The sequence below is a fragment of the Pseudomyrmex gracilis genome, unplaced genomic scaffold (assembly GCF_002006095.1).
Source record: "Pseudomyrmex gracilis isolate BER0280 unplaced genomic scaffold, ASM200609v1 scaffold_196, whole genome shotgun sequence".
Classification (NCBI taxonomy): Eukaryota; Metazoa; Arthropoda; class Insecta; order Hymenoptera; family Formicidae; genus Pseudomyrmex; species Pseudomyrmex gracilis.
Window position 1 is genome coordinate 114,623 of NW_018020780.1, and position 16,863 is coordinate 131,485.

General features: G+C 37.5%; 4 protein-coding genes across 6 annotated transcripts in view; 2 read left to right on the forward strand and 2 right to left on the reverse strand.

Annotated features, from left to right (window-relative positions):
- Positions 1 to 86: 86 nt before the first annotated feature.
- LOC109858261 (pre-mRNA-processing factor 19) lies at positions 87 to 2,902 on the reverse strand. Its single transcript, XM_020435341.1, has 8 exons — positions 2,778 to 2,902; positions 2,313 to 2,462; positions 1,856 to 2,133; positions 1,450 to 1,644; positions 1,152 to 1,307; positions 844 to 1,074; positions 425 to 765; positions 87 to 318 (listed from the first exon to the last, which is right to left on the reverse strand). Exons 1-8 carry the CDS (start codon positions 2,794 to 2,796, stop codon positions 174 to 176), a joined length of 1,515 nt encoding a protein of 504 aa, XP_020290930.1. The 5' UTR covers positions 2,797 to 2,902; the 3' UTR covers positions 87 to 173.
- A 67-nt stretch (positions 2,903 to 2,969) lies between these two features.
- LOC109858266 (selenoprotein M-like) lies at positions 2,970 to 4,596 on the forward strand. The gene is made up of 4 exons (XM_020435352.1): positions 2,970 to 3,192; positions 3,388 to 3,458; positions 3,813 to 3,882; positions 3,984 to 4,596. The coding sequence occupies exons 1-4, from the start codon at positions 3,064 to 3,066 to the stop codon at positions 4,083 to 4,085; spliced, it is 372 nt and encodes a 123-aa protein (XP_020290941.1). The 5' UTR covers positions 2,970 to 3,063; the 3' UTR covers positions 4,086 to 4,596.
- Positions 4,597 to 5,461: 865 nt separating this feature from the next.
- LOC109858265 (E3 ubiquitin-protein ligase RNF185-like) lies at positions 5,462 to 7,632 on the reverse strand. 3 transcript variants are annotated; one of them, XM_020435349.1, is made up of 5 exons: positions 7,397 to 7,632; positions 6,635 to 6,801; positions 6,345 to 6,476; positions 6,007 to 6,176; positions 5,462 to 5,846 (listed from the first exon to the last, which is right to left on the reverse strand). In XM_020435349.1, exons 2-5 carry the CDS (start codon positions 6,787 to 6,789, stop codon positions 5,749 to 5,751), a joined length of 555 nt encoding a protein of 184 aa, XP_020290938.1. In that variant the 5' UTR covers positions 6,790 to 6,801; positions 7,397 to 7,632; the 3' UTR covers positions 5,462 to 5,748. The 3 variants fall into 3 exon arrangements, with proteins under 3 accessions (XP_020290938.1, XP_020290940.1, XP_020290939.1); XM_020435351.1 differs by lacking the exon at positions 7,397 to 7,632 and adding an exon at positions 7,020 to 7,091; XM_020435350.1 differs by lacking the exon at positions 7,397 to 7,632 and adding an exon at positions 6,983 to 7,085.
- Positions 7,633 to 8,587: 955 nt separating this feature from the next.
- Positions 8,588 to 16,863, forward strand: part of LOC109858257 (zinc finger protein 62-like) — a 41,365-nt gene continuing 33,089 nt past the window's right edge. Inside the window, exons 1-4 of the mRNA XM_020435334.1 lie at positions 8,588 to 9,006; positions 9,743 to 9,919; positions 10,517 to 10,853; positions 10,966 to 11,152. Of these exons, the coding sequence (XP_020290923.1) occupies positions 8,761 to 9,006; positions 9,743 to 9,919; positions 10,517 to 10,853; positions 10,966 to 11,152 (947 nt within the window). The 5' untranslated portion in view covers positions 8,588 to 8,760. The remainder of the gene's footprint in view (positions 9,007 to 9,742; positions 9,920 to 10,516; positions 10,854 to 10,965; positions 11,153 to 16,863) is intronic.

Genomic DNA, 16,863 nt, shown 5'->3' on the forward strand with positions numbered 1-16,863 from the left:
TAAAAAACTGAATAAATTGCTAGACGTAAGTTCATAAATTAATAATATTACAAAATAAAGAATATAAAAAAAAAAAAAAAAAAAAAAAAAAAAAAGCAATCCGACTTGTTACTGTGACAGAAAATAATTTAATCTTGTATTAAACAATGATATATCTGTATATAGTCTCATTTTTATGACAATCCGTACAGCTTTAATGTTCTATCCATGCTGGTGGACGCGATGTATTGCGCGTGTTTTCCAAAGCGTACACCCGTTGCCGCCGCCGTGTGATCATTTAGAACCTTCAATTCTTGCCACTGTTTGCAGAGATACACCCTGAAATGCATGAACATAAATTTATGTAAGTTTGCAATCGTTGAATTATAGATACACGTGAAAATGAAATTACATAGAATTAGTGATAAAATACGAAATATTTTACCTGACGTCCGTCCCTGCCACCGCTAAGTAAGTTCCGCTTTGATCGAAGCAAATGTCCTTCACCTCGTAAGATTCCTCAAGTTGCAAAGTCTTGAAATTCTTCAGTTTGCGTAAATCCCAAAGCTTGACGCACGAATCTTCAGCGGCCGTAGCCAGGTAATATCCATTTTCCGAGAAACTGATCGCCGTGATCGGGCCAGTGTGACCCGGGAAGTTCGCCACGTTAGACTGTTCTTTCAGATCCCATATCTTTACTTGAGAGTCCGCTGTACCAGTACCGAAGATTAAACCGTCAGGATGAAACTGCGCTGTGGTCAATGGCTGTCCTGCTTGTCCTGACACCTAAATAATCCAACAGCACACGTTTACGTTATCAAAATATTCATAGAACAAACTCTGTATAAATTTTTGAAAACTTACTTTAGTCAATAATCTGCCAGTGCGTATGTCTGAGAAAGCCCAGTGCTGATCCAAAGAGGAACTCAGCAGATAATCACCAGTTGGATGTAAAGACAATCCGGTTACAGGAGCATCGTGAGCTTTCAGTAACAAGGTCGTCTGACTTGTGCCGACGTTCCACACGCGAATCGTAGTGTCGGGCGATGCGGTTATCACAAGATCTTCCTCTGGATGATAAATAACTCGTGTAACCTGGGAAAATATTTAAAACGATAAGTACACATACGTTTAAAGAAGCAATGATATGGCTATAAAAAACTTGGAATTACCTTCTTCGTGTGACCTTTAAGAATTGCCACTACTTGTTCGGTATCTTTATTGAAAACTGTAGCATTTTTATCGGCACCACCTGTCAAAATTTTGCTAGTGTCAGCTCCGTGAATATCAAGTGCCAGAATTCCTGGAACGCTGGCGGAATGTAGTCCCTAGAAAATTTATATAATACATTATTTAATATACTTAAAATAATTATTTTACTTTATTCGATCTCTTATTTTTATTGTATTACGATGTATATGATCTCCAAATGTAATCATAAATTTTAAGAGATATAAGAGTTAAACTCACAGGATGCGATGCAAGGGTCTGGAAAGACCGAATACTCTCCTGAGGCATCAGATCATCTGGCACTGAGCGACCACGTCGTTTTCGCTCCTGAGTGAGAACAGTCGCACGTTCCTGTAGCTTCTGAATAACATCTTCTGTAATACCAGCTTGTTCCATTGGTTGAGCAGCAGTACCACCAGCCTCCACTGCCACAGCCTAAAGGAAAATACAAATACTTATCACAGATCGCAACTTTTTATTGTCATTACTAATAAAATTTCAGACACAATGTTTTACAAAGTTTTATATTCTTTTTTAAACATTTGTAGTATCTTTAATTAAAAATTGCTTTTTTACATGCTATGGCAATTGTAATAGCATGATAAAAACAAAACTTTCTATGTATTATTTTTACTATGCAACATACTGGTTGTGGGATTGTAGTCGCTTGAGCAATTCCAGCTTGTGGTTTAAGAGTTGCCAGAGCTTCTCTAGCAGCAGTGACCTCCTTGGTCAATCTAGCAATCACACGGCAAGCTGCGTCATGCTGATACAAGGCATGAGATAATTCCTGTCTTGCAGTTTGAAGTTGCTGCCTCAATGTAAAAGAGTGCAACATAACAGCATCCCATTCATCTTGTAAGTTTTTTAATATTGCAGGAATAGAAGTTGCGCTAGGTGGTTTGGGTTTGACAATTGGAGTTGCTGCAACAAGTAGACTTTTTTAGATATGTACACACATTTTGCATGTAGACACATAGACCAACATAAAATTGTATTAGCTTTTTTTTAAAGTTAACTTTATACGCATCAACAATTTTAACTTGTTAATACTACATGTATTTTAACTAAAAACAAACGAGATATAATATTAAAATTAATACTTTTGATATCAATAAGCTGCTTAACATTGAGTTCCCTGCCACTGATTGGATCCACACCATTTTCAGCCACATATTTCTCGATGAGACGTCTTTCAAATATTGATCCCGAAACAGGAGATATTACTGGATGTTCTGGAACCTCGTTACAGACTGAAAAATGTTTTCATTTTACATCTTTTCATAAAAATTATCTTCATTAAGAAGAAATTAGACTGTGATGTTTCTAAATTGTGTTTTATACACATATTGATACACAATGTAAACATGTTTTACACGTTCAATGAAAGTTTTTATTACTAGTGAGGTTAGATACATTCATTTACCGGCAGTAAATTCGGATATATTTCAACAATACACTTGTAGAAAAATGCATTCGAACACAAAGAAAGGAAAGAAGAAATTGAAGAAAAAGTTATCTCACTACTGCAAATTCTACACAATCTCTTTTCCGTTCTTAATACTTACTCGCACAAGATAGCGCCATTTTTTCTTAAATATTGACTTTTGGAACACATAAGATGCGTTCAGTTCAGTTTAAACGCTTATGAGCGATTTGTGCACTCGTTCTCTTTGGCGTTTGAGCGCTCACTAGCGCCAAGTACGACGTTGGCGCAATCGTTAGAAAAACTACCCCTCTTACCCTTAGACCCCCCGTACCTATTCGCGAAAATTGATAAGAGCATGAAAGAGTAGAGAGGGATATCAGACGGTGGTCTGCTGGTGGTCTGCTCTGAAAGTGAGTTAAATACCTATGCTAAATACAATGGCGTCCAGCACGAAGGTCTGTTATCTTTTCGCGTTTGTGTTATTCGCAATCGCTGTTTCCTTCGTTCCGTTTGTAAATTCTACGAACGGTTATTATGCATCTGCCAGAGTCGAGGTATGCAATGCACTTGTCGCGTTTCTATTAAATTCATGAGATTTGTACATAGCACTTATCGCAATATGTTGCCACGTTCAAAATGTTCAACTATATAGCTACTATTTGCGGAAAAATAAAAGTTTACACATCGAGAGATCAGTGTGTGTATAACGTTTACGCATAAATGAGTTTATCACTTGGTCTTGTTTTCAGAGCTGCGGAGGCTGCTCGCTGAACCGGCTGTCAGATGTCAAACAGTTCATCTTCGAGGATGTACCACAATAGTATCCTTTAAACGGCGCATCTGTGGTTGCAAATTTCAACGGTTTACAGTTTTTAGGATCCTTGCTTGTTGATTTTTTTTTACAGCTGTGTCCTTGCAGCGTGAATATAAGATACTCGTCACTTTGTTAAATATGTAGAGTTTGCGTTGCAATTTTTTAGATGTAACTTTCTTTTACATATTTTTTAATAGAAATTTTTTATATTTTTATACACAGGTGTCGCATATGCCAATATAAATTTTATACATAAAATGTACTGTGTGTACATTTAAGTATGTACATGTATTTTTACAAATTGCTTTTTTTTAAACAATATAAAAGAACATCCTTAATAAATACATATGTATTATGTAGCAACAATGTGGAATTTAAACACATCCAAGGAGCAGTGCCTGAGCTCGTGTTGTTCAACGAACATGAAGAAGTAGGATGACAAAAAACAAAATAAGCAGTTTATTTATGCATAACACAAATAGGCATAATATGCTGTTATACAATTTTACTTGAGTTTTAAAAATATTTCAGGAGGTGGAGAGATTGTTGTTGGCCAAGTTGACTCGGAAGGAATGCAACGAATTGCTAGTTTCCAAAGGTTTTACTAAGAAACTCAACAAGGACGAGATATAAGCTACTCAAGTCAATGTACTTAAGAGACAATAGTCCGCAAATTTATTACTTGAGAAAAACCATTAACGAAGATCCAATTCTCGCCATACTAAGAGAACTTGAAATAATTACGTTAATTTCTTCATGTGATATTAAAGTAACTACTGTTAGGTGAATAATTAGCAACGGCGTAATTCAGAACAAAAAGCTTTAGAGCTTACAAGCTGTAAAAAAGTTTTTAGTGTGCAATTTTTTCATCTGTGAGAATTGAGCTTCGGTAAAAACCATTCAGAATAGCGCATATGTCGATGTATGAGCAAAAAAAAACAATTCCAGATTTGGTAGTCAAACGAGGTAAAATATTGCATACTCTTTAATATACAAATATATTTTACAATTACTAAATAGTGCAATTTAAACCGGAATGAAGCGGCGCAATATATTTCACACCAATTAGAGATTTATATATATACATATATATAATATATATACTATATATATATATGTAATATGTATAATTTTTTAATACATATACTGCACAATTTTATTTTGTATCTAAAAAAAAAACAATAACAATAAATGAATATAACAATAAATAAAAGAGTTATTACTAATTATTCTTCATTTTATTTACCCAAAAAACTAAATACGAAAAACTTTGGTAGCACACAAAAAAATAGCAATATATCGGAATCTTTCGTTTTTCTGGGCGTCTGGATCGATTCGTCTTGTTACGAAGGACAACGCGCCAAAGGCACGTGAAAACGAAAGTTCCGAGAGACTGTTCTCTCGCATGCATTCCTATTAATTGTTCAAGCGTTACATTCTTGAATGAAAGATTTGTTATTTAAAAAACGATTAAAACACATAAGAAATTACATAAATTTCGGAAAAATTTTAAAAAACTTCTTACAGATTTGCGACGGAGTAATAAAACAAAGGATCATTAAACGAAATAGGAGCAACGAATAAGCATAACTTTGCGGTGTTATTGCTATATTTTCGCGAAAATTCATTTTCTTGCGCCACTTAAACGTGTTCTTCAAAAACGCTCGCACATCACCTCAACTTAAATTCTAGATTAAATGTATATACACACGTACGATTGTTCAAATCCATAGTTCCTCTCTCACGCGATTGTCCTTAGTACGTATTAATATTCCCTTTTTCTGTGTATCCCACTTATACCATACTGTTACAAAGATATTAGATGTTAGATGGTCGCTTATGTAAAGAGTTTTCTTTCGTTCTCTCTATATAAATGTATTTATACATATAGTATATACACATACGTAAAAGAGAATATTATCCTTCGAAAAGTGCGAGATGTTAAAAATCGGAGAGACACTGGCATCGCGCGCATCCAGATATCGACAATTTTGTTTTGTATGTGTGTGTGTGTAAAATCGTTTTCACGAGAAATTCACCCGTTTTTCAAGAAGCAAAAATAGGAAGAAACAATTATTTTCATTTGTACACCTTCGGGAACACGCACGCGACTAACGAGACGTGTATTTTCCTTGTAAAGATAATTTTTGCAAGAAACCAGACAAGAGACCAATACAGAGATTGTTGCACAATCATGGAACAACAACAAAAAAACGTTTACAAGTAGGATCGAAAAGTATTACAAGTTGTGGTGGAGAGATGTACATATGTGTCTGGCTTTAGAATAAAAGAACTGTTATGCCATCAACAGCCAGCAGATGAATACAACCGCCAACCACAAAAATACCTTAGACAAGAACTGCTCTTCCTCGAACTGTGGCGTGCCTCTGGGAGCTATAAACACAAAAGTAATTTTGCTGTTTTACAAACTCCCGTCTGTACAAATTACCGGCGAAAGCATTATCATAAACAAATTTCAATTTCTTTAATTAGAGAAATGCACAGTTTTTCTACCAACTTCTTATGAAATCAGCTGTTGTGATCTAAATGTTACCTGCGGTTGGTCTCGTTTCTCCGATACTAAAAGTCGATGTGAAGAAAGTAAATGGAAAAGTGCCTATGCCGAATGACATGTAGGAACCATCGCCGAAACCGAAGCCCGGAAACCCAACGTTAGATTCTGGTTCTGATCTTTGACCAGCTGGTCGTGGTGGTACGTTATTCCTGTAGTGTAAACAAATTTCTTTAATTTATTTTTGACTAAATTATTGTCATTTAATTTTCTTTTACTTCTGAAGATAAAATCTAATCTATAAGATGTGTAATATTCTTTGATATTATTTCACATAAATGATCTATTTTTAAATTTTCAAAAGAAATAATCAAATTCACCTTGGATCCTCGTGTTTTGTAGCACCACGCCCGTACAGTGGAATGACTTTTTCTTTGCTTATGGCAGCTTTACAGACTGGGCAGACTTGCCTAGTGGGTCTGGTCTCTAACCACTGATGTAAGCATGGCCAACTGTATTGTTATTTCTCATATTATTCAGGTATAATTATAAATAATAGTGGTTATTATATTGTAATAGCAAAAGTTTTAATCACATACAAAGTGTTGATTAACATAATTACAAAAGAGTAATAAACTTGTTTTTTTTTTTGCTGTATCATCACACTCACCAAAACAAATGACCACACATACTAACTACAGCATCCTTTGCTGTATCCAGACAAATATTGCATTCAAACATCCTGTCATCTTTCTCTTTCTCCTCAGCAGAACCCGCCGAGCCAGATGGCTTGGATGGGCCTGCCTGTTCTCTTGTTCTGCTCATCCTTTAAATTTTCTGCAAAAAATATTCAAATGTTCTTCACATGTACAACATATTTAACAATTCACATTTTCCCACTTGTTTATATTATACACAACTTTAAAAACCTTTATAAACATTTTTCTTGCTCACACTTTTGTTGTTCATTCATTCGTGCCACTCTCTTACAGATATTCAAAATTTTATTTAATTTTACCTTGATTTATTATTCAATTGGTTGCTGCAGAACTTACGTGCGCTATTTCAATCTTACACATTCTACCGTTCGCAGTAGTATTTCTTACTCCCCTTCTCTATATCTGTATATAAAATGTATATGTATATATCTCCCTTCCGCTCTCGCATACATACATATACTCTCTTTCTCTCTCTCTCACTCTTTTTCTTCTACACGTCACTCCGCTTATCGTCCATACCCATATTTACACATCATCTGTGCTTTCTTTGCAAAAACATAACCTCTCTCCTTAATCTGTAACATTCTCTCTCATGGTGTATCTCTTTTCCTATTCATCTTTTTGACATTTCAGCAATTTTACACGTCAGATGTCATTGTTTGTCGCCGTCCTTGTCTCTTACGACTAATAGACGAAAATCACGTCACACTCACTTTCCGTCGAAGGCGCAGCAGAGCGAGCTTTGGCCCCTTCGCACGTAATCACGACGTAAATCGCCGTCCCTCTGTGATATATGCCTCAGGTTTTTGGGAAAGGAAGCACCGTGAGAATCTGCTCTCCCGTCAAATAATCGACCGATGATCGGCGAACAAAAGCGCGTCAAAACTACGTGCACGCGGAACGCATGATCTCTCGCTGGATATCGCGAGTATGTCATAGGTCGTATGACAATGGAGGGAGAGAGAAAGAGAGACAGAGAGAGAGAGAGAGAGAGATAAAGGGAAAGAGAGAGATACAGAGAGTGAGAGAGACACGTAAGGGAATCCGGCCGGTGGTGGCGTCTTGTGACGTCGACGGGTCGGCGTCGCTCGGCGTTCTTTTGTTCCCGCGGCGGGACGCGAAAGCCCTACAGGGACAAAATTTCCGCTCGATGAGAAAACGCGATCGTAAACGCGATCGCCAACGTTTGATGATCAATCAGCAAGGCGCTTGATCAACGTAGTCGACGACAGAGACTACGACATTCGCAACGCTTCTGCGTCATTAATTACGTCTACGTTCAAGAAGCAAACATCAGATCTGAAATTTAATTGGGCAATTAAAACATCGAACCGCCGTCTGTCTTCTGTAATTTGAGAAACGGGAGATGTCTCGGAAATCTCACGATTGTCACCAAACCGGAGCTGATTTTCCCGATCAGAAACGCCAAAAATCGATGACAAACTTTACGCGTTACATAAAAGACTGCTCGCGAGTAGACACGCAAAATCGAGCCTCTGTCTTTGCTGTTTTTTTAATTTTTTTTTCGTCTCTTCTCTCTTCTTTTTCAAATACTCGCTCTTACGTTCGTATCTATTTCGTTTTGAATTGGAACAAGCGCAATTCACAAACGCGTCGAAAGAGCCAGCACCTGGCGTGCGCGCAAAAGATGAAATTGACCTAATTGCTGATTACTTGTTTGCACGACATTCGCGCTTACAATGTGTATGTACGTGTGTGTGCGACATACACACGCGCACACACACAAAACGATCTGTTTGGATCATTGTTCGCACGCGGACTTCGTCAGCCTGAAACGAGATTCCGCGAGAATGCCGGAATTTGATTGGAGGCGCGGCCTTCCGTAAATTTAAGTCCGTTTTGGTGAGAAATTCAGTTCGCATCGATCTGGCGAGCGTTTCCAAAGAAGAAAACCTTCGGCCAGCATTGAGGACTGTCGTGTGTGAAGGCGGTTGGCTTTGGTCGAAGTCGATCGATACGCGAACGATTTCGCCGAGTCGTCACGAACCGAGCCGAGGGACGTCGACAGCGACCGAGGAGCGACGAAAGCGACCGAAGTGCCGTAGACGCCAAGCCGATGAACAACAGCCGAGTTCTTCTCGACAACGGCCGGACAGCGATTGGGTTACTGGCGACGACAGTACGTTACGGGCGCGGCTTTGTCCTTAAGGCTGGCGTTCTACACGGGAAGATGTCCTCACTCGACTACCTAGATCTGTGTCGACTCTGTCTCGTAAAGGATGAGGTTTCTGTGCCGATTTTCGAAGGCGAGGGCGACGTGCGGCAGATCTTTCTCAAGATCACCGCCTGTTTGCCGGTCAAGGTAAGAAGCCAACTACGCCATCGCCACTATGGCGACCCGCCATTTTGTTAATATTCTCGTTTGGCTTGCGAGACTCTTGGTCTCGCGTCGACGGCGCCCATTAAACGCCGTCGTTTCCACTGACGGCTTTTCGAACCGACTTGTGGACGGGGCGGAAAAAAGCGCGACAAGCGAAAATAGCACGCCGACAGTCTTCATGTGGCGTATGGCCGCGTTTCCAATCTTATTTGCGGTTTGCTTGTTGCGCTTTGTGACGCCACTGCCCCGGGTCGACCGATCTTTGCCGCGCTTTTTTCTGGAATTATCGTCTGCTGAAAAATATCCCTCGTTCCGATAATGATATGCAATAGGTAATTCTCATCTAGACACTACTGAGTTGTACACCCAGCTAATCGAGTCTCAATCGTCTACATTTCGTTATTTGCCGCAGACTACGTTAGTAGTTCCGGTTTATGCAGCATTGTGTCTCGATTTTCCTGAAATATCGCGCGAATATATTTAAAATTTTAATAATAACGCATTATTGTGCGTAAACACTAATTATCTTGCAATTTTGTGACAGGGTTGTAACAATCTCAGTATTTTTATATAAATAATTGATATTAAGTTGCTAGGAATACACTTGTACATATACATGACTAAGGAAGGTGATACTGATCCAATCTTACAACGCTTGGGTTATTAATATTAATGTCTTGCTCTACTCAAATTCTGATGTTTTGCTATGATTGCGTAGGTTGCCAGAGAAGATAAACTACCTAAGAAGATATGTAAGGAATGTGTATGCAAGGTAGAATGTTTTTATTCATTCTGCAACACTACTGCAAACTCGGAGAAGCAATTGCTGCAACTACTAGGAGATGTTCAAATGGAAGATGACAAACAAAACTATATTGGGAATGTTCTCAGTTCGGTAATTAGCATTTTATGTAATATTTATTGTTTGCTGTGTATGATTTGATTGACCATGTAGTCACAATGTCTACATGAAGGTGAAATGCACACACGTTTTACATGAAAATTATAAAAGCAAATTCACATTAAATTCACATAAGCATGTTAATAGTGTAGATATTTTTAGTGAGTGTTCATTTGTCATTTTTATCTTCACTAATGTTCAAAGCTGATGCAACTTCATGCATCAAGAGATTGTTAGAATATCCAGTCTTGCAAACTGTTATCGAAACAAAAAAAGTACCTAGAAAGTTTTCAGAGATATGCAGACTGTCTTATGTCTCAGATCTTCATTTGTCTGTGTTTATCTTAGCAATGGTAGCAATAGTAACTAGTAGTTTCAATTTCTTGCTGTATAGTTTTTGTAAGTTGTTTTCAAATCAAACAGAAATATGTCTGTTGTACATGATGTTTTGTTGATAATGCTTTATTGGCAATAATTTTAGCAAAGATAAATGAGAACAAAAAATTGTTTTTGATCGAAACTTTATGCGTACAGTTCTTATGAACACTCGAGTGGGAACAAGGTCTAATTGTGGATTATGTTTAACTTTAGAACGAAATGAGAGCAGACGAGAACAGCAAAAACAACAGATTAGAAGACACTGTAATGCATCAAGTGGGCGAACATCAAAGCAGTATGAACATAATGGACAACATAATGGACATGCCGATGATGATATCGGGCACTACTCAACAAATAACCTCAGTTCCTATGGATAACACTGGAGAGTCAGTACAAAATGTTTCAGTAGCCGGACCAAGCACACAAATGGCACACGAGCAGGTACATATTAATCAGAATCAGTCAGATACCCCTATGCAACAAGAGGAAGAAGAAGAGAGTAGCGAAGAAGACGAAAATTTTGAAGAGGAATGCGATGCGGATGAAGGTATGTGTATTGATATATTGTATCTTCCATATTGTTTGTTATATTTTTATAGAAAATAGCGTAAAAGTTAGAAGAGAGAAAAAAACAAAATATGTGCACTTCTCTGTTAAAGGCCTACCTGTAAAAGAAGAAAGTGAAGAGGATCCTAACAACAGGAGAGCAGTCGAGCCTACGACGTTTGTAAATGTCTCTCTGGCGTGTGAAGAAGCAGGTCCTTCCGGGCTTCAGCAACAAAAGATTACGGAACTTCCCGATAACATGGTGATACCGCAAACAGAAGACGTAGATCCGAAAACTGGGTGAGTTTTCTGTTTTTTTTACTTTATTATCTGAGGGTCAAAGATGTTACTTGTTGTGGCAAATATACACAAAGACACACAATGTTCTGTTGATTTTTATTCACTTTTGTCTCATCTTTCTTTTCAACTTTATCGGTACAACGAGTTATTTAATATTTTCGTTACGAACTAGGAATACGATCGATGTTCAAATAATCAAATTTTCTCAGATTCAATTTTCTTTTCGTATATTACAATAATAAAATTTATAGAAGGAAAAAATTGTGAAAATAAAACCGGTGGATTTACTGTTGCGTAACTATTTTTAAAGAAATCAATATCTCTCGTGGCTAAGAATATCTGTTGCTACTTGAAACTGCATGTGTTAGACACAATTTGTTTGCCGTCATCATGTCTTATCAGTTTTAAAGTGATAAATGGAACAAGAAAAAAAAGCATAACGCACGAAACCTAAAGTAAAATACATCTTAACATTGATTATTATTATTATTATTTTATTTTTTTATAAGAAAAGCAAAATACAATTTACACAAGGTAAGTTTTGGACACACCCCACAACCATCTTTGGCCCTAGGTGTTTAGCAATTTTTACACTTTTCTTATTCGTAGAGCATTTACTGATAATTTATTATAATTTTGTAAATTGTTATTTGGAAAAATACTTACATATTATATGGTTGTTATATTTTAAAACACAGAAATTGCTAAACACCATCATTACTATTACATGTGATAGCATGTATACAGAGTGCATTTCGAATTGCAAGGGAATATACAAGGGATCTGAATTTAATTTTATACAATTCTAAAATGGACATGTTGTTGCTTGAGTTACACATATCTTATACATATACATACGCGCGAAATGGACTCTATATGTCATATATATCTACATATATATACATATATATATATATGTAATGAAAACAGTCGGACAAAGAGATTTCTCTGGATTGGTTTCTACACATGTTACGTGCATTTTTTTTTAATATAAAATAACGTGTGCGAATGAGAACGCACTCTGTCTCTCTTACATCGTGACACGCGCGCGACGAGAACCAGCCTGATCTCTCTGTCCGCTCGGAAACCAAAATGTTTACATGTTGTCGATATTAATATTTCCACGCTTACGTGATGGCACTAAATGCCGCACATGACCAAATATATTCGGCCAATTTCAAAAAGTCACAGACGATAGATACTTTGAATTTGAAATTGCAATGAAAAAAAAAAAAGACCCATTTCTCGTTTTACCATCGTGCTTTCCGATGCCTGCGCTTTACGATGTTGCCAGGATTTTGTATATTAACATATAATTTATAGATTAATCTTAAGAATTATAAATATCACATTTGATTGACGTATAAAAAAAACATTACCACAAAATCGTTACGAAATGTTACGCGATACTGTAATCGAATGATGATAAAACAACGCGTGCAAGTGTATTGTAATCAAGAGAGTGATCGGTTGAAACTCAACCTCATTGGGCTTTGGAGAAGACCGGAAGGATTATATTTCCTTCGCAATTAGAAGATTCTACGAAATGACAAAGAATTTAAAAGAAACTGCTGCGTCAAGAGGAGATTTCACAGAAACACAAGGCGAGTATCACTATTTTATTTCTTTCTGTAACAATAGTAGTTTTTTTTTCTTTTTTTTCTTTTTTTTTATTATATACATAGAAAACCAATTATCATGTGCACATTGTATTGTTGGTACATGAATTTGCATTGTCTTTACGACTTTTTTATTAAACGCGTATTTTTTTCCTTCGTATTCAAACGTGAAATTGAAATATTTTGACGAGTTTTTAGACATTTGTGCGCACATTGCTCGAGACATTCGTGTCATGTCGTTTTGCGCGCGCTTTTTGGCGCGAATAGATTATCGCAAAAAAACGGCATTTTTTTATATTGAAAATAACCAGGCTTGCAATGAATTGCGCCGATGAAAGAAATTTTCTGAGATATTTGAGCTATTTTGCGTTGCGCCTAAATTGGCTGCAATATTTGAAACAACACATCGGATTGTGTGTGCGTGTTCCGTTGTCGTTCACGGAACAAAATGAATTTTTAAATACAAGCGCGAAAAAGAGCGAGGAAAAATCGTATTATTCAGTTCCGACTTTTAAAAGTTCGATATTGCGTTTTTGTATTCTTTTACGCATCGAACTTTCATAAGTCACTTTCAAGTATTGAATAATAAATTTCGATTTTACCTTGAATTGTTCGCAACTTTTGATTGACATTTTTATTTTCTCTTTTTCCGTACATTATGTACGTATATCTCTTTGTGACGTGCCGAATGTTGCCGAGAGGTGTGTTCGCGTGTGCGTGGGAAGTCGCACCGGTACCTTTGCGTCGCAACTCTATAAGAAGAAGATGCCACAAACGTCGTGAAACAGATTGTTTAAAAAGGTGAGAACTTTTTTTCCTACCTGATTCAGTCTGCGTTTTTTTTTTAATTTTTCTACATTAAAGTAAGAAAGTATAATAATTTTGTAATAACATTTAATTACGAGAGTGAATTTTTTGAGCAAAATTTTGCTTCTTTTTCATCTGGTTTGCCAAGTTTTCTGGCTTGATCTTTACTTTTTTCCCTTTCGCTAATATCGTATATTGAGATGATCAAAACGTGTGTGTGTCTGTGTATTTCGCGCACACATGTTACATGTAATATGTACGTATTATACACATACATACACATACATACGCCAGTGTTCTTTTACACACGTCATATGTTTCTTTAAATTACTCGTCTCGAACGTGGTGCTAGTTATGCTAACGAGTATCAGCAACGGAAGTAACAATAGGTCTGCAAAAGTGAAATAATATTCAACTATAGTATTTACAAAAGCTTTTTAAATACTATACATACGTGTTTTTATATTAAAAACTTGAATTATTATATAAAAAAAAACTTGAATTGTGCGAATTCGGAAAGCTTTGAGGAGTGATGAAACCTCTAGAGATCCGCTTTGACTTTGACGATAATCACGACGACTTTCTCGATTCCGCACGTTCACGGTCTTGTGACACACATTGTTTATTATTGCATCGGAAAGAGATGCCGAGCAATGGCCCAAGCACCTTGCACCGACCACCTTGCAGCACTCACACAAGCATAAGATCTATCTTTCTCTGTTTTTCTTATATATTTCTCTCTCTTCTTTCTCTTTTTCTTTCTCTATCCTCTCTTTTCACTGCCTGTATGCAACGAGATATTGTAATGAACACAAAGAGCAGAATCAAAAAAAGAAAAAAAAAGAAAGCTGTGTGTGGCCACGGGTCGTTCTCCGTTGCAATGTCCTTGGGTTTTGTCGATTTCAGGGAAGCAGGCGAGACCTTCGGCGGATTGTCGGGGATGCTTCGTCAGATACTCTCGCCCTCGCCCGAGACCGGTGAGATCGGCATGTCTGTCAGTTGTAACCTTCTGCAAAGCAACTCCATATTTACGAATCAATCGTCAATGTTAACGTCGACGTTAGTCTCTCCGCACTTTCAGTCCGTGTATCCGGATCAGGCCCTGCTCGACCAGGTGCAGATCCTCACCGAGTCCTATCCGTGCAACACGTGCGGACTCGAGTTTCGAACCGCTCTTAAGCTTAACTATCACATACGAACGAGTCACACCATGCGCTCCGAGTACGAGCACAACATCGAGAATCAGCCGAGATACTCGTGCGCCGTCTGCTCGCGCACCTTCGTCGCTCTAAGCCACCTGAAGATGCACGAGGTCACGCATTCCGCGCCCATGGCCACGTGCGCGTCGACCTCCGCGAATCTCGGGTCGCCCGGTGGCAATAACATGGAGAAGACGTTCGCGTGCGACATCTGTCAGGCGAGTTTCCGTTACCGCACGCTACTCGAACGTCACCGGAGGATGCACCAAGAGATCGGCCAGGACAAGCCGTACTCCTGTCCGAGGTGCCTGATGCGTTTCGAGACGCGCAACCTGTACAATCATCATGCGAAAACGCACAGAACGATGCCGACGAGCAACGACAACAGAATCGCCGGGAACGCGGTGTCGCCCATCGAGCCCATGCCCGGCAACCTCGGCAATCCCATGTTACCCGCCAAGTCCATGACCTATCCCTGCGACTCGTGCTCCAAGCAGTTCACCACCGCCGAGTCGCTAACCACGCATAAGGCGGTACACAGGTCGAGGCCGTTGGTTTGCGACGTGTGCGGCAAGGGCTTCACGCATCGCAAGTATTACGTGGTGCATCAGCGCATTCACACTGGCGAAAGGCCATATCTCTGCGCCATGTGCGGCAAATCGTTTACGCAGGCATCAACGTTAACCGTACACCGCCGATATCACACAGGGGAGCGTCCCTATACCTGCACGCTCTGCGGAAAAGGTTTTGTCACGCGAACAATCATGCTTAATCACATGAAGAAGCACTGAGGTGACACCCCGGTGACGAAAACTTTTATGATATTTGCGACGCGATTTTCTAACACAAAAAGAAAATACTCCGCGGCGAGGATGATATCATCGAAGTATTGTTTAAAGTTCAATTTTTATTATTACTTTTTTGAGAGAAATACTTTCTCTCTCTCTCTCTTTCTTTGTTGAGAACGGTTATATATTTATTATTAATTTTAATTAAGTTGAACTCTCCCCGTCTTATACACACAAATGTGAGATGTAGTTAAAATTCTTTTGCGAGATAGAAGTAAGAGTAGAGGTAATATATAATTGATATCAATGGTTACTTATTAGTGAGAAAAAATGGGCAAAGTTTTCAATTGCCGATTAATTTAATGTTCTATACGATTTGAAAACGTATATACTTCACTGGATTCAATACTCAGTAAAACGTTAACAACTCGGTTAAACGTTCTAAGCAGTTCTATTTGGAATTTTTTTTAGATTTATCTTTCTTATTCTGCAAGTTATTGATGTTCAAGTGCCTAAAATATTACATATAATATAATATACTAAATGTATGGTGAATATGCTCAGTAAGATCCAAAATGTCTGTTCACTTGATTGAAACGTAAAAGGTCTTTTAAAAAAAAATTTATATATACATATAAATATATAAATTATATATATATATATATAAAGTCTTGTTATTTTTTAGTACGGTCTTTCTTTTTTAGTTTCATATATTTATGAAAAATATATTGAAGTAAACAAAAAAGGAAGACACAAAATAAAAGGCTTTGCTCTTAAAGAGACTTCAAATGACGGACCGAGAATTTTTTAGATTTTATTGTATATATAAAAAAAAGACAACGGATTAAGACAAAGACAAAGTGTGTAACTTGGATCTTTCTACATATTTAACAAAACTATATGGTTTTTCAGATAAAAAGTATATTTAATGACAGGTCGGATTTTTAGAACGAGAACCTGTTATAAATGTTGTAATCACTGTGATATCATGTGTACGTTACACACAAAATGTTTATGATAATACTATGACATTACTAATTATTAGATGTTGGTGCAGATAATACGCATTCGTCAAATGAATATAACTTGGGTTTTAATCAACTTGGATTTTAATCAAAGAAACTAGTACCTGCGCACCAGATACAAGACAAAAAGAGGTAATCTACAAGGTATTTTTCCAGGAATATTTTATCGTAAACTTTTCAATTGCATTAGATGTAAACTACACCAAAGATGTGCTCATCTGTTAGAAATACAGTAATAAATTTCAAACGTAATTTATAACAAAATAGCAAAAG